General features: G+C 41.3%; 1 protein-coding gene across 1 annotated transcript in view; it reads right to left on the bottom strand.

The window, feature by feature from the left end:
• LOC147015571 (insulin-like growth factor-binding protein 7) overlaps positions 1–15,369 on the bottom strand; it is a 32,030-nt gene extending 16,661 nt beyond the window's left edge. Inside the window, exons 1-2 of the mRNA XM_085850446.1 lie at positions 15,019–15,369; positions 9,999–10,266 (exon numbers count right to left, since the gene is read on the bottom strand). Of these exons, the coding sequence (XP_085706572.1) occupies positions 9,999–10,266; positions 15,019–15,354 (604 nt within the window). The 5' untranslated portion in view covers positions 15,355–15,369. The remainder of the gene's footprint in view (positions 1–9,998; positions 10,267–15,018) is intronic.
• Positions 15,370–22,827: the final 7,458 nt, after the last annotated feature.

The raw sequence follows: 22,827 nt of genomic DNA, 5'->3' as shown, positions 1-22,827 counted from the left end.
CAGATTGTTTTTCATCCTGCAGTGATTTATGATTGCACGACAAAGAAATCTCAGTCTCTGTCTGTCTGTCTGTCTGTCTGTCTGTCTGTCTGTCTGTCTGTCTGTCTGTCTGTCTGTCTGTCTGTCTGTCTGTCTGTCTGTCTGTCTGTCTGTCTGTCTGTCTGTCTGTCTGTCTGTCTGTCTGTCTGTCTGTCTGTCTCTCTCTCTCTCTCTCTCTCTCTCTCTCTCTCTCTCTGCATGAAACAGCAAGAAAGCAATTTGGGCCACCTGGCTCGTTCGGTCATCGTGTTTGGACAATCCATGTCGGTCCACCACACTGTCCACCTGTCCACCACACATGGCTCGGTCAATAGGTGGAACAAGTCCACACGCGGTTCACTTTTGGGCAACTGACATCGGCCACACAAATTCCATCTTAAAAAAGTGGTGATACCTACATCTCATTAGTCCAAACATTTGTTCAAATGCTGTTCCAGTTCCTTCTGCAGTGTCCCTTAATAGGGAAGCCATCTCCCTTTGAACCCAAAGACCTAAAACAAAAGCAATCATTTTGCAATTCCTTGGGATCTCAAGCTTATCGTTCCCCTTTCCATCACTATGTTTATCTCAGCACTGAACTCACCAATGTTTATCCATGTCCTTATCCACCAGTCTTACTTTCCTTAACCTTATTTGCAACCCACGATCTGGCATTTCCATATAAACCCCCTTTTTCCTCCAACCCCTCCCTGTGACAGTCACATGACATCCATTTGTGTTCATTTTCCCAATAGATTCAAATCATTTCGTAATCATCTGCTCTCGTACCCTTTATATTTTTAAGCTCCACCACCAAAGGTGGACGAAGGTTATGTTTTCACTCCTGTCTGTCTGTCTGTCTATGAGTGGGAAATCTCAAAAAGTTATGGATGGATTCGGACGACATTTGGTGGACAGGTTGTGTGTGTGTGTGTGTGTGTGTGTGTGTGTGTGTGTGTGTGTGTGTGTGTGTGTGTGTGTGTGTGTGTGTGTGTGTGTGTGTGTGTGTGTGTGTGTGTCTCTCTCGGCTTCCCAAGGTTGAAGTCGTCGTACATCCAATAAAATGTCCCAAAATGTGTGAGCGTGCCTTAATCCTCTGCCAGCGCCCTGCCATGCCATGCACCCACCCGCAAACAGGCTCAAACACCAATCAACATCATCTCGTCACCCCCAGGAACCAGGGACACCGAGAATCGGGTACGCCAAGAGCAGGTACCGAGCAGAACCAGCGAAAATGGTCCAACCGTCAAGGCGACACGAGGCCTTTTGCGCATGCGGTGTGTGTGTGTGTGTGTGTGTGTGTGTGTGTGTGTGTGTGTGTGTGTGTGTGTGTGTGTGTGTGTGTGTGTGTGTGTGTGAGACAAGGACAATTTTTTTTAAATTCTGGTGAAGATCTGGATCCAGTTCCAGATATGAGAATTTTTTGGAACTTTTAAGTGATTCTTTACAATTGAGAGATGGGCCCAAAACGATATACCACTAGTGCAGCATGATATTTCAACGGGTTGAGAGAAAACTTGGTGGATGGGTTGAGGAGGTGACAAGAACAAGCCGATTAATTTTGGTTGAGGGTCAGATCCAGATCCGGCCTGTCAATGGCATACAAAATGTAAACTGTTTCGCCTGGCTTAAGTCTGACATTCTAGTTTACTCTTGCAGCTTCGAGTTATCTTCCTTTGTGTCGTTTCTCATCTTCAGGACTTTGTTTGCGAAATCTGACCAAGCCAAAAACAGTTTATACATTAGAGAATCATATTTCATAAAAACACAAAACATTGTCCATCACTCGAGGGCAGCGGGTAACGCAATTATATGAAAATGTTATCAGTTATTTAATTGACTCCTCCGATATGCTCAACATTGCTTATTTATTTAAACAGGGGGGGGGGAGAAGAGAGAGAGAGAGAGAGAGAGAGAGAGAGAGAGAGAGAGAGAGAGAGAGAGAGAGAGAGAGAGAGAGAGAGAGAGAGAGAGAGAGAGAGAAGAGAGAGAGAGAGAGAGAGAAGAGAGAGAGAGAGAGAGAGAGAGAGAGAGAGAGAGAGAGAGAGAGAGAGAGAGAGAGAAGGAGAGAGAGAAGAGAGAGAGAAGGAGAGAGAGAAGAGAGAGAGAAGAGAGAGAGAGAAGAGAGAGAAGAGAGAGAGAGAGAGAGAGAGAGAGAGAGAGAGAGAGAGAGAGAGAGAGAGAGAGAGAGAGAGAGAGAGAGAGAGAGAGAGAGAGAGAGAGAGAGAGAGAGAGAAGGAGAGAGAAGGAGAGAGAGAAGGAGAGAGAAAAAGAGAGAGAAGGAGAGAGAAAAAGAGAGAGAAGGAGAGAGAAAAAGAGAGAGAAGGAGAGAGAAAAAGAGAGAGAAGGAGAGAGAAAAGAGAGAGAGAGAGAGAAAAGAGAGAGAGAGAGAGAAAAGAGAGAGAGAGAGAGAGAAAAGAGAGAGAGAGAGAAAAAGAGAGAGAGAGAAAGAAAAAGAGAGAGAGAGAGAAAAAGAGAGAGAAAAAGAGAGAGAAAAAGAGAGAGAAAAAGAGAGAGAAAAAGAGAGAGAAAAGAGAGAGAAAGAGAGAGAAAAAGAGAGAGAAAAGAGAGAGAAAAAGAGAGAGAAAAAGAGAGAGAAAAAGAGAGAGAAAAAGAGAGAGAAAAAGAGAGAGAAAAGAGAGAGAAAAAGAGAGAGAAAAAGAGAGAGAAAAAGAGAGAGAAAAAGAGAGAGAAAAAGAGAGAGAAAAAGAGAGAGAAAAAGAGAGAGAAAAAGAGAGAGAAAAAGAGAGAGAAAAAGAGAGAGAAAAAGAGAGAGAAAAAGAGAGAGAAAAAGAGAGAGAAAAAGAGAGAGAAAAGAGAGAGAAAATGAGAGAGAAAAAGAGAGAGAAAATGAGAGAGAAAATGAGAGAGAAAATGAGAGAGAAAAAGAGAGAGAAAAAGAGAGAGAAAAGAGAGAGAAAAGAGAGAGAAAAAGAGAGAGAAAAAGAGAGAGAAAAAGAGAGAGAAAAAGAGAGAGAAAAGAGAGAGAAAAGAGAGAGAAAAGAGAGAGAAAAAGAGAGAGAAAAAGAGAGAGAAAAAGAGAGAGAAAAGAGAGAGAAAAAGAGAGAGAAAAAGAGAGAGAAAAAGAGAGAGAAAAAGAGAGAGAAAAAGAGAGAGAAAAAGAGAGAGAAAAGAGAGAGAAAAAGAGAGAGAAAAAGAGAGAGAAAAAGAGAGAGAAAAAGAGAGAGAAAAAGAGAGAGAAAAAGAGAGAGAAAAAGAGAGAGAAAAAGAGAGAGAAAAAGAGAGAGAAAAAGAGAGAGAAAAAGAGAGAGAAAAAGAGAGAGAAAAAGAGAGAGAAAAAGAGAGAGAAAAAGAGAGAGAAAAAGAGAGAGAAAAAGAGAGAGAAAAGAGAGAGAAAAGAGAGAGAAAAAGAGAGAGAAAAAGAGAGAGAAAAAGAGAGAGAAAAAGAGAGAGAAAAAGAGAGAGAAAAAGAGAGAGAAAATGAGAGAGAAAAAGAGAGAGAAAATGAGAGAGAAAATGAGAGAGAAAATGAGAGAGAAAAAGAGAGAGAAAAAGAGAGAGAAAAAGAGAGAGAAAAAGAGAGAGAAAAAGAGAGAGAAAAAGAGAGAGAAAATGAGAGAGAAAATGAGAGAGAAAATGAGAGAGAAAGAGAGAAAGAGAGAAAGAGAGAAAGAGAGAAAGAGAGAAAGAGAGAAAGAGAGAAAGAGAGAAGAGAGAGAGAGAGAGAGAGAGAGAGAGAGAGAGAGAGAGAGAGAGAGAGAGAGAGAGAGAGAGAGAGAGAGAGAGAGAGAGAGAGAGAGAGAGAGAGAGAGAGAGAGAGAGAGAGAGAGAGATATATATATATATATATATATATATATATATATATATATATATATATATATATATATATATATATATATATATATATATATATGGAGATGAAAAAGCTTTTAGCTTGACCAAAGAGCATATATTGGAACAGATGTTACTCGATTTTAAAGTAGTTTCCAGCCAGCATTGCATATCGTTCCCAAGGGTGGGCAGGTTTCGTGATGCCATTGGAACAGAATTCATATTTTTGCATTTGGAGTTATTTCGAAAAGGAAAATAAAAGTTTATGACTTGCCATCATCGCATGTGTTCGAATGAGGACATAACAGGACCTCTTTGTCATGTGTGGTTATATCGAGACATTGTGCCAGCTCTTTCTTTATGCAAGACTGCAGTAAGCACAACACGAGACAATTTGTGATGGAGACTGCGCATCACATATGTGTTTAGTGGCAAAGTACACAAAATAGAGAAATAACAGATGCAGCAGACTAGTTCGCAGCCAAGGTCAAACAAATGGCTAAGTGCATTATACACATGGTGAACGGGTGGTAGCTCGAATGGCAGAAAATAAACGTCAGCAAGAGCGAATCTGGTGTGCATTAGTTTAACCCAAGCAAGACTCGTATGTGGTCCAGTGGGTGAGTAAATGAGCCAGAGACAAAGTGTGTATAAACAGAGCGGGTGCGTTTCTAGATGGGAAGATCATGGAAAGTGATGAGTAGAGTGCCAAATGGAAATGGACTGTTTACAAAATATATCATCTGATTGGATGTTCCACCGTAAAGTCACTGCTGTGACAGCACAGGCACACAGTTGTTTACTCATGCAAGGGTTCATCTCCAAATAATGACAAAAACCTCTCCTCCGACGTTTAATAGCAATACGAGTTCCCTTGCAAGAAACTTCGATGCAGGAGGAGGACATTCGGCTCATGGAGCTTGTGCAATAGTTGCCAACCTGCAGTTGTTTGTCTGTGCTCTATCTTTTGAAAATGCTGAGCGTCAAAGCAAGGAAGCAGCACATACCATTTTAAAAGTTATTGGTATGACTCCATAAGAGTGGGGTTTGAATTGTGTCCTCCCAGACTCGGAGCAGACGCTCTAACCAGAATGCTGCCAGGATGGCCTCGAGGTAGGTGTGCACTCACCTCTGAGCTGCTAGTCTGGTTCTCGCAGGCAGGGTGAGGCATTAATGTGTGTGCCGTCCCTCGGATGGACATTAAACGGAGCGTTCCACCTGCTAGAATTAATTGGTACCTGTTGCAGATCCCACGGTGTCTTTGGCGGAGAGTCGGCGAGCTGTCGCCGGCACCCTGGCCAAATTCCAAATTCCTGCCCGAACCTACAGGGGACGTTGCATGAACGGAATAGCCATGCCCCCCCCCCTCAGCTAATGATGTGACATATGAAAGAATAATAATAATAATAATAATAATAATAATAATGATTCTGCCATTGAGATTTCATAAAACATTACTAACACAAATATCAAAACTTTATTTTAATAAACTGAAAAAAAAATAAACAACAAAACGCATAAAATAGGAAAATGTCAAAACCTACAAAAAAGTTTTTAAAAAACACCACTAAAAGTGGTGAGGCACGTGACATTTCACCAACCAATGCTCAAAATGCCGCAACTGCTCACATATAACCGTATAATTGTTATCATCACATAAACTAGTATAATAAGTCACATATAATAGTATAATGGTTCCTTCTTGTTAGCAAGCTGTCCATAATTTGGCAGCTTTGACCATTTGTGATTGGTCATTTGGAGTTTTACAAAAGCAACACTTACCCCTCCACCTCAACCCCCAATCCACTTCCCCTGGCAAAACTACATCAATAAATATCAACAAATAACAAATACATATCACAGGCCAAAGTATGTGCCTGTCAATCAATGGTCCACATAGAGCTGGAAACAACCTCAGTGAGTGTTATCAATACAATTAATTTTCCACTGGTAATAATATGATTTGGAGCAAATTGATATCTAATTTAACTCTGAGCCTCCAAGTACAACAACAACAACAACAACAACAACAACAACAACAACAACCTCAGTGAGTGTCATCAATACAATTAATTAATTGATCAAGCAATGCATATGCCTCCAGGGCAGGAGCAAACAAAATAAATTAGACCACATTCCTTGCCCCCTGTGGTTATACAAAGCCAACACCAATTATTTAAATATTTGCAACCCTCCATAATCAACAGTAGCGATTGCTACCACTTATGTATCATTGATCATTTGATAAACGACTTCCACACAAGGTAAAGATGGATTACTGAACACCTGCAACTCCATCAGGACCTTGTAATGACTGCAAGACCTGAGGAAGGGCATCCCTTTAGACCTGTGTGGATTTATATGGCACATCGTTCGTCGGTTCACTCATTATTTGGACCTTCAAGGCACCAGGTTCACATTTGGTCAACGGTCCAAGGCCCATAAGCTCAGGGCGAGCAGCACACACTGATCTGGGTTTCCATCTGGACGACGGTTCTCTCACCACGACCTCTCGTGTGAATTTTCTACATTTCTTGCGTTCTCGTTCCATTCTCATCAGCAAATTCATCCTCCTTGATGTCCAAGGTGATGGCTTCTCAATTTTCATTCTGACTTTTCTTCATTAACTGAGCAACAGAACGAAATTCCAGTGCTACTCCTTTGTAGTCGTCTTTGAAGTGACCGGCGGTCAATGGACCGGATGCACTTGGAATATTTTATTTATTTATTTGCTATTGATAACAGGTGTGGGAACCGACAAAAGAAGGAAGTTACCACCCTTCCAGCTTCCAGCATCTAAGATGCGAATAGGGATTCCCATTACGTCACCTGCAGAGCATTGTTAACAAACATCCTCAGACTTGACAAACAACCAACAACCAGAAATGCTTCAAAATGAAAGAGATTACAGTCACATGGTATGGCAATAAGCAATGAGCAACTGGTTCTCTCAAGAGATCATGAACTTTGGATTTGTACTTGGGTGTTAAAAGAAATGGAAAGCAACAACCTCACCCAGAAGACCTGCAAGTCAATGAGATGCCTCCACTCCTCCAGCATCATGGATTTGAATCAACAATTCTTCATATCCTAACGTTGGAATAGTTTTCACTCGGTCAGCCATGTATGGTGACGAAAGTATTCAAGATTATTGTAAGAACCAAGCAAGGAGCTGATATTCTCAGTCCCCCGCTTTTTGGATGGTGTGAGGAATCGATCTGTGTAATATGAAAGCTAAATCTTGAACGGTTTTTGAAATATCGTGTACACAAGCCAAGTTACTGAAATGGTTACCATGGAAACAGAATTCAGCCAATCTCAGCCGTGATCCATTAAAGTTAACATAATGTCATGAGGAATTGATACCTGAAATATTAAAGCGAAATATTCAACAGTTTTTGAAATATCGCATACACAAAAGTACATGGACGGAGGATCGGCGGGTCGGTCGGCCGGACGGAGCTCATTTTAATGCCCCCCCTAACCCCGTCTGTGACCTTATTGGAGGGGCAGGAGACAAAAACTGAAATAATCCAACAGTGGAAATACCCATTGATATTTGACGGAATGGGCAGATTTTTTGTTTTATTGGAACCATTGGTGTCTCTACCTCAAAGTTTGCTGCCAACATGGTGGACACTCTCCTCCGTCCTGAGGTCCTGTAGGATGTTCCAGTATCCTATGGTTAGGGCTGACAAAATTTATGAATGAAAGGTGTCAGCAGATATTTTGTGAATGACTTTTGCCTTGTGCCACTAGTGGTCATGGTCATGAGGTGCTCTCCCAACAATGGTTGCCTGCCACACAAAATAAATGCCTGAGACCCCTTTGCAGGACAAAAACAGCTGCAGCAACTGGAAGTATGACATCAAAACGAAGCTTCCCAGCTTTACCATGCTGGAGCCGAGCCCTTGCTAACAGGCCCTAATCAGGGCAAAATATGTTTATGTGGTGCTTCTCATCCCTATGAATGTTATAGCATGTGGTGTTAGTGGTATCCATGGGATTCACTGCAGAGCCATGGGATGCAAACCAACACTGAGAAGGGTCTGCGGGTTGGCAATACAGAAAAGCGGTACCGACTCAATCACCAAACTACTCATTCCCAAACACACAGTTAGCTCTTTAAACCGCTGCAGAATAATTCCCCAACATTTCCAGGTTGGTTGGAATTTCCAAGATTTCCAATGAAAGGCTAGATTGTAAAGGGTCACAGACAGGTAAATGAGTCGGTCTTGGTTTCAAAAGACTAATGGCACCATGTTGGACTTGACTTGATTTACTAAAATAAAAATATCTAAACTCAGGAATAGCAAGCCTGCCCAAACCTGATGCAAACATTTATTTTCCTTGACATTCTCAAAAGCCTCCTGACAAACCGAATGCAGTGATGCATTTAGCTCGTCTGTCAAAGAAACAAAGTGGCCATGTGAAAATGTCCTTGTGCAAATGGCCACTCAAGTTGGGGCAAGAACACCTGGCAGGAATTAATTCGTGACGGAAAGAATTACAGCATGAGCACAAGGACCATTATACACCTGTCTGACATTCTGCACTTCCTTCATCACCTTTCCTCGTCACGCTATGCGGCACACTGTTGGGGAATGCATCTTGATGTCTACTTTGCCTGAAAGGCAATCAGGACTTCAAGAACCACCTCATTTCTGAAGGTTCTGCTAATCCATTACAAATGCAAGTGATGGCACAAGAACACCACAAACTTCCATGAGTCAAATTCTGAATTGATGAAGTGACATTTAATTTTTCGCTCCAGGCCTGCCGAGACAAGCCAAGTTCCACAACCTTAGCGAAGTAAAGTATTACTTTAACCTATAATGTTAACAACTTAAAACTTCCACTGGTATCTTGAATGAGAGTAATCTCTTTTGACTGTTACTGTGGCTAAATTACAAATTTTCTGTATTTGGTAGTAATCCTCCAGTTACTAGGACCCTTCCTGATGTGTAACCACTGTAGCAGGCCTTTGAGACTTTATGAAATTGTAAATATCACTAGTGGTAAAACATCAGTGCTGCCAGGATAGCCTAGAGGGTATGCACACTCGCATTTGACCCATCTTAGCAGGGTTTGAACTTCGACGCAGACACCTGGTGTTTCACGTGCAGGACGATCTACCGATGTGTGGCTGTGTCCATCGAAAAGACCTGCTGCGGGCACTAGTTGTTGCTGAACGTTAAAGTATTTTGCAAAGAGTGGGCGAGTTCTCACCGGCACTCTGAGCAAATTCTAAATTCCTGCTACGTTCGGTCAAATGTCAGGCCTGGCCAGCCAGTTCGTGAAAGACTTAGGCCAATCTACCTCCTGTGGCTGACCACGATATTAATTGGAGCCTTTAAGTAAATTGTTGTAGTCGTACTAATGGAGGTGTTAGTAGATCAGTGGGAAGCATCTCAGATCAGATTGGACCAGATGACCAAGGGGAGAAAGAATAAGAAAAGGGAGAATAAAAATTTTGATTTATTTGGGATTCAGAAAAAATTATTTCTTACCAATAACTAGAACGGCACTCATAGTCTCGCCTCGCGCGTTCATTCTGAACAAAAATACCATCGATAACTGAACGCACTACTACTATGGCCCACTGCGATTATGGCGCATACACCCGTATCATCCATGCACCCGACGATGTCACATCGTTTCTTGGCACGGGTTATGAACGTCATAAAAACTTAATTTTTCACTCACATCTGGTCATAGATCGGATATAAGAAGTTTCAGATTTTTCAGATAAAGATTTCCATTCAACCAATAATGGCTGGAATACCACTTCACTGATGACATCATCATTATCACTCTACATACACCATTTGAAATTGATAACATATGTCAAGTTGCAATTTTTTTTTCATTGAGCGGTTTCAGAGAAAATGATGTCCAATTTTCTTCCTTTAATCCAATATGGCTGACATACAATGTGACCTATGACGTCATAAATGTAATTGTCCACTCACATCGGGTGACCTATGACATTGGAGTTAGTAATAAAATGTTCTCCACGGGGAGTCCCTCCTATGTTTAAAGTTTGACATCGATCGGACAAGCTGTTGCAGAGAAAAACAATTTTAAAGCGAAAATACAAAGGTGCGGAGGACAGGGGCACTGCAAAAGTGTTGCATCCCCTTCGGGGTGAGACTAACAATTGTTGAAAATTTACAAAAGCTTACCCTTCTCACATAAACCCTTGGAAGCTTGAAGAATGGTTCCGTGACCTTGATCCTCGGATCGGTGACTGGCGGCAAGAAGGTCGCACGTTGTGCTGTAAGTCACACCATCTGAGCCACACACAGGGTACGCGGCTTTGCAGGTGCACACGCCCTTGGCACGTCTCTGTTCAACTTCTTTCTCTGGACGTTGGCACTGGTAGCCTGAAGCACAGCGGCCATACTTGCCATGACGGCCACCACACGATTCGCCCTCGACGTGTGCGCAGACCTAGGGACAAGCAATAAGTCAGCAATGAATGGTGAATAGAAGGTTTGGAATTGAGCATCAACAATCCTTTGTGACCAATGAATTTATTGTTCTGTACACTTACACAGCTTAACATATTTTATCTTACTTATTCTGGGTCTCACTATCAGCCATGATCTTTCTTGGGCGAACCACTGTTCGAAGTTGGCCTTGAACGCCAGCTGTCGACTGGGCATCCTCCGTCATACAAAGTCCTTCCTTGGCACACCTGGACAGCTTGGCATGATGGAGTACCGCTTTCCCCTCTGGCCTGGCTCCCCTGCTTCACAACTTGCTCAGCTTGACGCTGGGGAAACCAAGGCCTTCAAGATTATTGGAATCTCCCATGATGAAGCTGAGTCTATGGGACTATCACTTCGCCATTGCAGACAGGTCGGTGGTCACTCTGTCTTCTCCTGCCTCCTTTCTGGTCTTGCACGCAATGTACTATTTTGCAGCCATTTCTGTCTCCTCTTTGTTTGAATGTTTTCGTCTGGTTGACTAAAACCATTGCTAATATGATGACTACTACTACTACGACTACTATGACAACTACTAAAACTACACCCTCTGCTCTTTCCATGCTTTGTCCCCCCTCCCCTCCAGGTTTCTGCAGGGTGCAAACGGTCCACCATCAATCCCCTTCTGGTGAAACTACCTCAATCCAGGATCACTGTTCACCTCCACTCATTTGTTCCTCGTTTTCCCCACCTGTGGAATCAACTTCCACATTCTCTTTAATCTCATTCTTCCCTCCAGGTCTTCAAGACAGCTGTTCACCATCTTCTCAGATCGTCCTCAATCCAAAACCATGAACTTTTCTACCTTTGTTAACCTCCCTTCAGCCCCCGACTTCCAAATTTCCAGTTTTCTCTCATGAGAGTTCCCTTTTGTATTCCTCCTATCCACCATATGCATCCTCTCCTGCCCCCCCCCCCCGCATGACCCCCATCTCCTTGTCTTGGCATTTGGCTCTGCTGTTGGTTCCCCCCTCCCCCTCTCTGCTGTTGATTTCCCCTTCCCCCTCTCTGCTGTTAGTTCCCCTCCCCCTCTCTGCTGTTCCGTTTGTCATGTTGCATCATGATCCATTCTGTGTACTCTGTTCTGTTTATGAGTATGGCAGCTTGGATGTCGGGTAGCCATCATTTCTTGGAAGCGCGGCTGTGCCGCTGATGCTGTGACCCTCAACCGGTGCACTGATACTCATTTCGCCAATCTTGGAAGGAAGACAGGCTGAATCAACCCCACCTGGTGTTAGTTCAGCAGCCAACGGGGCTCGAACTCAGGACCCGAGGGTCCTAAGCCAGCCACCCCAACCACGAAGCCAACACCAAGCTTTATTCAGTGAACTCGTACTCGCTCTTCCATGAGTGAATGAGTGAAAGATATGCCTTGAAGACCTTAGCAGCAGGTTGCTATCTTTGGCATCGTTTCAACATCATCAGGTTGGTTTCACAGTGTGAGCCAGTTGATGCCAATAATTTACTAGTAAATATATTATACCTATAATAATGTAAACACATCATAGAAAATTTATGGGGACAAAAAGATCATATGTGACCCTTTAATTCCTGCCTGCCCTGGGCCCGATGAGCTGAGCCTGAAATTAAGGAATATTAGACTTTATCAATGTGAGTGTCGATTGGTCTTTGTCAGTGGACACTTTAAATGAGAGGTTCTATTAACTAAAAGTTGACCAATGTGAGATGACCAGAGGAGAAAGCAGACAAAGGTGACTCTTCAGCCGTTTACTCTTCCTTTGGGAAAAGAGCTCGGAGAAGGAAAGAGCCGTGGGATATAATTAGGATATTCCGTGGAGTTTGTCCCTCGAAGGGGCATCCATCACCCCGACCCTCGTTTCCTCCTGAAACATCTGCTTCAACAACAACAAAAAGTACGTTTAATGACGATTTCCCCCTATTTTCATGGGTTGGTGGATTGTTGGAATTTCTCCGTTATGGATCCATCCATTGTATCAGTTTTGTGCAAACTCATATCTATACTAATAAAAGGCAGTGTGTGTGTGTGTGTGTGTGTGTGTGTGTGTGTGTGTGTGTGTGTGTGTGTGTGTGTGTGTGTGTGTGTGTGTGTGTGGGTGTGTGTGTGTGTGTGTGTGTGTGTGTGTGTGTGTGTGTGTGTGTGTGTGTGTGTGTGTGTGTGTGTGTGTGTGTGTGTGTGTGTGTGTGTGTTTGATTTGTATCTTCATATGCAAGTTTCAGAATGTGGAATGGAATCCTCCCATGGTGGGCTCAAAGTATCCACCATTTTGGTAAGGAGTCACTCTTCAGGATCGTCACTGGAGCCCAGGATGGCTTCGAACTGAAGTTCGTTTGTCGTAATATTCCCAGGGATGGTTTTTAATATCTCTGTGAGGTTCGTCATCATCATTCCCGTGAGGTTCTTCGTCATCACTGGTACAACTTGGGCATTCTTCAGCTTCCAGGATTTTTTCACTTCATGCTTGAGGTCTTGGTATTTGGTCATTTTCTTGAATTCTGCATTGCTAGTCCAAATCACTGCTATAAACACCTCAATAAGCAATACCTTCTTTTTTTTGTACCTAAGTATGATATCTGGTTGCAATGCTTTGTTTTCGATGTTCACACTCGATGGAATCATGAGGTTTGTATGTGAGTGGTACTTCCATGTTTTCAGTCCATGCTTTTGGTTTATGTTCCCAGAAGTTTTCTGGAATTAGGATATCAAAGTTTTTTGCAGATGTGCCAGTGGTTAACTTTACAAACTATGTTATGTTGTTGTGTGTGCAGCTGTTCTGACACGAGTTTTTATTTATTTATTTGTGTTCAGTCATTAAGCATAATATATTACTCTCTTTGCTAACACCACTTCCACCCCTCACCTTTATTTTTTTTTCCTCCTCCGCCCCCATCCCTCCCCCAGTGTGACCACTCCTTGGCTTTTTTCACAAGATCTTGGCTATTCGTTGTTCACCTTGGCGTCTTGGTTTTCTATAGGTTTTCTTGGCGGATAGGTTTTCTATTATCATCGCTTTTCTGAAACCTTGTGAATTCTTAGCTTTTTTCATTGGCTCACCTTGGCATTTATTAAAATGAGGAGTGGTCACACTGCCCTCCCCCCACTTTCTGTCTGTCCCCTCCTTGCTCCTCCCTCTGAATAAAATGCAGCACTCTCTTCCCACACCTCTCTCTTCCCCTCTCTCTCTCACCCCACCTTCTGTTTCGTGAGGCATCGCTCTCCCCACCTCCACCCCCCTTCCTCGCTTCCCCTTCTTCACCCACTCCTCGCTTCACTTCCCTCCTCTCCCCTCCCTTCCCTCCGTCCTCTCTCCCTCCCCACCCCCTCTCTGTGCCCCTCTCCTCCCCCTCCCTCTCTCTCTCCACTCGCCCCTCTCCTTCACACCCACATCAGTAAAGCAACGGGTTGTATTTGCTGGTGTATATGTGTGTGTGTGTGTATATATGTATATATATATATATATATATATATATATATATATATATATATATATATATATATATATATATATATATATATATATGTATTTGTCAAAACCTCGTTCATTTTGCCCATAATTTTCATTTTGGTCCTGTAAATAAATTAGAAATATAAACATTGTGTGTAAGTTTTAAGCTAGATGCTCTTTGCCGTTTCATTATTTGGGTATTCCATTCCTCCAAGGGGGCATCGCTCCCACCTTTTCCCCCTGTCAAGTGACATTGCCTGAACAACAGGTGGTGTGAAATCAATAATGTCTACAGTTGCGACCAAGATCGTGCTGGGGGGATGGTGGAACACACGTGAGAGTGACAATTGGAATGCTGAAATCGTAAGCAAGGGCGTGACTGACTGCTTGAAACCATAGTCAAAACACTGCGAACCTGCTGTGATCTCAGTAAACACCCGATGGATACTCCATGGATGGATGGATGGATGTCCTGAATTTTCTAATGACCTGCAGTCAAGATTTCATCATTTTTGGAATCCTGAAGCTCTTCATGCAAAGCGACTTTCAAACACAACTGATTCATAAAAATCTTATTTGACACATAACAGAAGATCTTGCCATTCATGATGGCATCACATCAACCATTGATATTGAGCTAATATATCCTGTAAAATGTGTCAGGTAATGGTATCTAAACCAATAAAACTTATTCTCTCAAAAAAATCTCATTTCCCACTGGAAGCATGAATGAGTGAACACAACCGAGTGAGGTTAAACGCTCAACACTAAACCCAATGAAGCTGCTTATTTATCCTTTAATGGCCACAATTATTCCCACGTTCTTTTGGGGTTGGCCAGGGAGAGTTTTTGGCCCAGGTCTTTCACGAACAGGCTGGCCAGGCCTGACGTTCGACGAGGTAGTTAGGAGAGGAATTTAGAATTTGTTCAGGGTGCCGAGGATAACTCGGCTACCCTTCACGAAGGAAACTGGGATGTTTAACGTCCACCAACTCAATGGCGGAAGATGGGACGCCCAGTTTAACGTCCATCCAAGGGACGGCATACACACTGACAGTTTTATAGCTGGGTCTGGATTCGAACCCAGGCTAGACAGCTTTGAGGTGAGTGTGCGTACCTGTAGATGTAGGCTTCAGAAATGGGAGAGGAAGGCCACCCTGCCAGCCAGGTGGATCAAACTCCAAAAGGTGGAAAAGTTCACGTATGTAATAAATTGATATCTGTTTTGGGAAAACACACTTTATAAAATTAGGGTTCCCGCAAAGCAATACCGGTCATGTCTCACTCACCTGGCAGCAATCGCAATGGTCCTTTAACGCACCCTGGGGGCAGCCCTCGTGCGGCACAGGTGGACATTTGCTCAGCTCACACGTCTGGCACGACCTTTTTGACACCTGTGTCCTTTTCGCACCTTTCTTCCCGCTCTTAGTGGTCGCCGAAGCTCGGTCTACAGCCCAAGCAACGAGCAGCAGTGAGAGAAGAAAAAGCTTCATGTTTGCGAAGACGTTTTGCACGACCGCTCGTGTTTTGCACAGAGAACGCGCTTTCGCCACTACCTGCCTCGGGCTCGTGAAAGCCACAAACCACAAGCCCGACCCTGTGCGGACAGCCGTCTTTTGGCTCATCGCGACGCCTGCTCCGCCTCTCGCACACCTCCTTCTCCTCCCTCTTTCTTCAACTCACTCTTTGTGTCAATTACCCGCTTCCAGGGGCAAACTGAACAGTCAGGAATTCGGGCACCAACCGAGGGTGAGAGTCATCAAAGGGCCTGTGGTCAATAAATAAATAAACACACAAACAAATAAATAAATAAAAAATAAACAAACAAACAAACAAATAAATAAACAACAAAAAACAACAAATAAACAAATAAAAAAATAAACAAATAAATAAATAAATATCCAACAAACTAACAAGGTTTCAGTTTTCAGAAATAGGAGAGGAAGGCGATTTTTGAACGTGTATTTAACCATGGTGTTACTACATTCATTGCTGAGGCTTGAAAGTCCATTCTTATTGTCTCTGGTAAAACAAATGCTGCAAAGTTATTTCTTGCTCTTAAACTAAACATTTAAACTGCTTTTACATTTACCACTGTTAAACCGATTCAAAATTGATAGAAAATGGTCATCAATAATCATAAATATGCGTCACACAAGACGGGGTTTGAAACTTCTTTGTTCAACAAAATTATTAACCATCTTCACACGGATTTTTTTATTAATCTGACAGAGAAATACCAGAGAGTTTAAAAGAGGAGGGTGCGAATTGACTCGGTCAGTCCAAACGGCCCCGTATCTCCTTCATTTTACATCACCAGTGAACTGGGAGGAATGGTTAGGAGACATGTCTTGGTCCCCATGGGTCTGGAACTGTGAACCTGAACAGCACGAAGTTCCTTGACTTTGCAAGAAGTCATTGACTTAAAGTGGCCGGTTCATGGTTTCAGCGCCCACAAGCTCATCGCTGGACTTGGTATTCCAACGCTGGTGGTGCGGCAAAGGAGATTGATCATGTCCTCTTTGATGGTCACTGGAGGATGATATATTTTTAACATTATAAAAACACCTCACTGCCATGTCACCACAACGTTATTAAAAACACCTCACTGCCATGTCACCACCACATTATTAAAAACACCTCACTGCCATGTCACCACCACGTTATTAAAAACATCTCACTGGCATGAAACCACCAGGTTATTAAAAACACCTCACTGCCATGTAACCACCACGTTATTAAAAACATCTCGCTGCCATGAAACCACCAGGTTATTAAAAACATCTCACTGCCATGTCACCACAACGTTATTAAAAACATCTCATTGCCATGTAACCACCAGGTTATTAAAAACACCTCACTGCCATGTCACCACAACGTTATTAAAAACATCTCACTGCCATGTAACCACCAGGTTATTAAAAACATCTCACTGCCATGTAACCACCACGTTATAAAAAACATCTCACTGCCATGAAACCACCAGGTTATTAAAAACACCTCACTGCCATGCCACCACAACGTTATTAAAAACATCTCATTGCCATGTAACCACCAGGTTATTAAAAACACCTCACTGCCATGTCACCACAACGTTATTAAAAACATCTCACTGCCATGTAACCACCAGGTTATTAAAAACATCTCACTGCCATGTAACCACCATGTTATTAAAAACATCTCACTGCCATGTAACCACCAGGTTATTAAAAACATCTCACTGCCATGTAACCACCACGTTATTAAAAACATCTCACTGCCATGTAACCACCAGGTTATTAAAAACATCTCACTGCCATGTAACCACCAGGTTATTAAAAACATATCACTGCCATGTAACCACCACGTTATTAAAAACAACTCACTGCCATGTAACCACCAGGTTATTAAAAACATCTCACTGCCATGTAACCATCACGTTATTAAAAACATCTCGCTGCCATGTAACCATCACGTTATTAAAAACATCTCACTGCCATGTATCCACCAGGTTATTAAAAACATGTCACTGCCATGTAACCACCACGTTATTAAAAACATCTCACTGCAATGTAACCACCACATTTTAAAAAACAACTCACTGCCATGTAACCACCAGGTTATTAAAAACAACTCACTGCCATGTAACCATCACGTTATTAAAAACATCTCACTGCCATGTAACCACCACATTATTAAAAACATCTCACTGCCATGTCACCACAACGTTATTAAAAACATCTCACTGCCATGTCACCACCACGTTATTAAAAACATCTCACTGCCATGTAACCACCACATTATTAAAAACATCTCACTGCCATGTCACCACCACGTTATTAAAAACATCTCACTGCCATGAAACCACCAGGTTATTAAAAACACCTCACTGCCATGTCACCACAACATTATTAAAAACATCTCACTGCCATGTAACCACCAGGTTATTAAAAACATCTCACTGCCATGTAACCACCACGTTATAAAAACATCTCACTGCCATGAAACCACCAGGTTATTAAAAACACCTCACTGCCATGTCACCACAACGTTATTAAAAACATCTCATTGCCATGTAACCACCAGGTTATTAAAAACACCTCACTGCCATGTCACCACAACGTTATTAAAAACATCTCACTGCCATGTAACCACCAGGTTATTAAAAACATCTCACTGCCATGTAACCACCATGTTATTAAAAACATCTCACTGCCATGTAACCACCAGGTTATTAAAAACATCTCACTGCCATGTAACCACCAGGTTATTAAAAACACCTCACTGCCATGTCACCACAACGTTATTAAAAACATCTCATTGCCATGTAACCACCAGGTTATTAAAAACACCTCACTGCCATGTCACCACAACGTTATTAAAAACATCTCACTGCCATGTAACCACCAGGTTATTAAAAACATCTCACTGCCATGTAACCACCATGTTATTAAAAACATCTCACTGCCATGTAACCACCAGGTTATTAAAAACACCTCACTGCCATGTCACCACAACGTTATTAAAAACATCTCATTGCCATGTAACCACCAGGTTATTAAAAACACCTCACTGCCATGTCACCACAACGTTATTAAAAACATCTCACTGCCATGTAACCACCAGGTTATTAAAAACATCTCACTGCCATGTAACCACCATGTTATTAAAAACATCTCACTGCCATGTAACCACCAGGTTATTAAAAACATCTCACTGCCATGTAACCACCACGTTATTAAAAACATCTCACTGCCATGTAACCACCAGGTTATTAAAAACATCTCACTGCCATGTAACCACCAGGTTATTAAAAACATATCACTGCCATGTAACCACCACGTTATTAAAAACAACTCACTGCCATGTAACGACCAGGTTATTAAAAACAACTCACTGCCATGTAACCATCACGTTATTAAAAACATCTCACTGCCATGTAACCACCACATTATTAAAAACATCTCACTGCCATGTAACCATCACGTTATTAAAAACATCTCACTGCCATGTAACCATCACGTTATTAAAAACATCTCACTGCCAAGGTATTAAAAACATCTCACCGCCAAGGTATTAAAAACATCTCACCACCATGGTATTAAAAACACCTCACCACCATGGTATTAAAAACACATCACCACCATGTTATTAAAAACACCTCACCACCATGGTATTAAAAACACCTGACCACCATGTTATTAAAACACCTCACCACCATGGTATTAAAAACACCTCACCACCAAGGTATTAAAAACACCTCACCACCATGTTATTAAAAACACCTCATCTCCAAGGTATTAAAAACACCTCATCGCCAAGTTATTAAAAACACCTCACCACCATGTTATTAAAAACAAACACCTCATCACCATGTTATTAAAAACACCTCATCTCCAAGGTATTAAAAACACCTCATCACCATGTTATTAAAAACACCTCACCACCAAGGTATTAAAACACCTCACCACAATGTTATTAAAAACACCTCACCACCAAGGTATTAAAAACACCTCATCACCATCATGGTATTAAAAACCCCTCACCGCAATGGTATTAAAAACATCTCACCACCATGTTATTAAAAACACCTCACCACCATGTTATTAAAAATACCTCACCACCATGGTATTAAAAACACCTCACCACCATATTATTAAAAACACCTCACCATGGTATTAAAAACACCTCACCACCATGGTATTAAAAACACCTCAGCACCAAGGTATTAAAAGCACCTCATCACCATGTTATTAAAAACACCTCACCATCATGGTATTAAAAACCCCTCACCGCAATGGTATTAAAAACATCTCACCACCATGTTATTAAAAACACCTCACCACCATGTTATTAAAAATACCTCACCACCATGTTATTAAAAACACCTCACCACCATATTATTAAAAACACCTCACCACCAAGGTATTAAAAACACCTCACCATCATGGTATTAAAAACCCCTCACTGCAATGGTATTAAAAACACCTCACCATCATGGTATTAAAAACCCCTCACCGCAATGGTATTAAAAACATCTCACCACCATGTTATTAAAAACACCTCACCACCATGTTATTAAAAATACCTCACCACCATGTTATTAAAAACACCTCACCACCATATTATTAAAAACACCTCACCACCATGGTATTAAAAACACCTCACCACCATGGTATTAAAAACACCTCACCACCATGTTATTAAAAACACCTCATCACTAAGGTATTAAAAACACCTCACCACCATGTTATTAAAAACACCTCACCACCATGTTATTTAAAACACCTCATCACCATGTTATTAAAAACACCTCACCACCAAGGTATTAAAAACACCTCACCACCATGTTATTAAAAACACCTCATCTCCAAGGTATTAAAAACACCTCATCTCCAAGGTATTAAAAACACCTCACCACCATGTTATTAAAAACACATCACCACAATGTTATTAAAAACACCTCACCACCAAGGTATTAAAAATATCTCACCACCATGGTATTAAAAACACCTCACCACCATGTTATTAAAAACACCTCACCACCATGTTATTAAAAACACCTCACCACCATGGTATTAAAAACACCTCACCACCATGGTATTAAAAACATCTCACCACCATGGTATTAAAAACACCTCACCACCATGGTATTAAAAACACCTCACCACCATGGTATTAAAAACACCTCACCACCATGGTATTTAAAACACCTCATCACCATGGTATTAAAAACACCTCACCACCATGTTATTAAAAACACCTCATCACCATGTTATTAAAAACACCTCACCACCATGGTATTAAAAACACCTCACCACTATGGTATTAAAAACACCTCACCAACATGGTATTTAAAACACCTCATCACCATGGTATTAAAAACACCTCATCACCATGTTATTAAAAACACCTCATCACCATGTTATTAAAAACACCTCACCACCATGTTATTAAAAACACCTCACCACCATGTTATTAAAAACACCTCACCACCATGGTATTAAAAACACCTCACCACCATGGTATTAAAAACACCTCACCACCATGTTATTAAAAACACCTTACCACCATGTTATTAAAAACACATCACCACCATGTTATTAAAAACACCTCACCACCATGTTATTAAAAACAGCTCATCACCATGTTATTAAAAACACCTCACCATGTTATTAAAAACAGCTCATCACCATGTTATTAAAAACACCTCACCACCATGGTATAAAAAACACCTCACCACCATGGTATTAAAAACACATCACCATGGTATTAAAAACACCTCACCACCATGTTATTAAAAACACCTCATCACCATGGTATTAAAAACACCTCACCACCATATTAAAAACACCACACCACCATGGTATTAAAAACACCTCATCACCATGGTATTAAAAACACCTCACCACCATGGTATTAAAAACACCTCACCAACATGGTATTTAAAACACATCACCACAATGTTATTAAAAACCCCTCACCGTCATGGAATAAACAACAACTCACTGCCATGGTATTTAAAACAACTCACTGCCATGGTATTTAAAACAACTCACTGCCATGGTATTTAAAACAACTCACTGCCATGGTATTAAAAACACCTCACCACCATGTTATTAAAAACACCTCACCACCATGTTATTAAAAACACCTCACCACCATGGTATTAAAAACACCTCACCACCATGGTATTAAAAACACCTCACCATGGTATTAAAAACACCTCACCACCATGGTATTAAAAACACCTCACCACCATGGTATTAAAAACGCCTCACCACCATGGTATTTAAAACACATCACCATGGTATTAAAAACACCTCACCACCATGTTATTAAAAACACCTCATCACCATGTTATTAAAAACACCTCACCACCATGGTATTAAAAACACCTCACCACCATGGTATTAAAAACACCTCACCACCATGGTATTTAAAACACCTCATCACCATGGTATTAAAAACACCTCACCACCATGTTGTTAAAAACACCTCACCACCATGTTATTAAAAACACCTCACCACCATGTTATTAAAGACACCACACCACCATGGTATTAAAAACACCTCACCACCATGTTATTAAAAACAGCTCACCACCATGTTATTAAAAACACCTCACCACCATGGTATTAAAAACACCTCACCACCATGGTATTAAAAACACCTCACCACCATGGTATTAAAAACACCTCACCACCATGGTATTTAAAACACCTCATCACCATGGTATTAAAAACACCTCACCACCATGTTGTTAAAAACACCTCACCACCATGTTATTAAAAACACCTCACCACCATGTTATTAAAGACACCACACCACCATGGTATTAAAAACACCTCACCACCATGTTATTAAAAACAGCTCACCACCATGTTATTAAAAACACCTCACCACCATGGTATTAAAAACACCTCACCACCATGGTATTAAAAACACCTCACCACCATGGTATTAAAAACACCTCACCACCATGTTATTAAAAACACCTCACCACCATGTTATTAAAAACACCTCACCATGTTATTAAAAACACCTCACCACCATGTTATTAAAAACACCTCACCACCATGTTATTAAAAACACCTCACCACCATGTTATTAAAAACACCTCACCATGTTATTAAAAACAGCTCACCACCATGTTATTAAAAACACCTCACCACCATGGTGTTAATCACACTTCACCACCATGTTATTAAAAACACCTCACCACCATGTTATTAAAAACACCTTACCACCATGTTATTAAAAACAGCTCACCACCATGTTATTAAAAACACCTCACCACCATGTTATTAAAAACACATCACCACCATGTTATTAAAAACACCTCACCACCATGTTATTAAAAACACCTCACCACCATGTTATTAAAAACAGCTCATCACCATGTTATTAAAAACACCTCACCATGTTATTAAAAACAGCTCATCACCATGTTATTAAAAACACCTCACCACCATGGTATAAAAAACACCTCACCACCATGGTATTAAAAACACATCACCATGGTATTAAAAACACCTCACCACCATGTTATTAAAAACACCTCATCACCATGGTATTAAAAACACCTCACCACCATATTAAAAACACCACACCACCAT

The sequence above is a fragment of the Eptatretus burgeri genome, chromosome 12, assembly GCF_056783735.1.
Source record: "Eptatretus burgeri isolate ZD-2024b chromosome 12, Ebu_testis_v1, whole genome shotgun sequence".
NCBI classification, from domain to species: Eukaryota; Metazoa; Chordata; class Myxini; order Myxiniformes; family Myxinidae; genus Eptatretus; species Eptatretus burgeri.
Note: the sequence above shows the minus strand (reverse complement) of the source record. Positions and strands in the feature narration are given on the sequence as shown.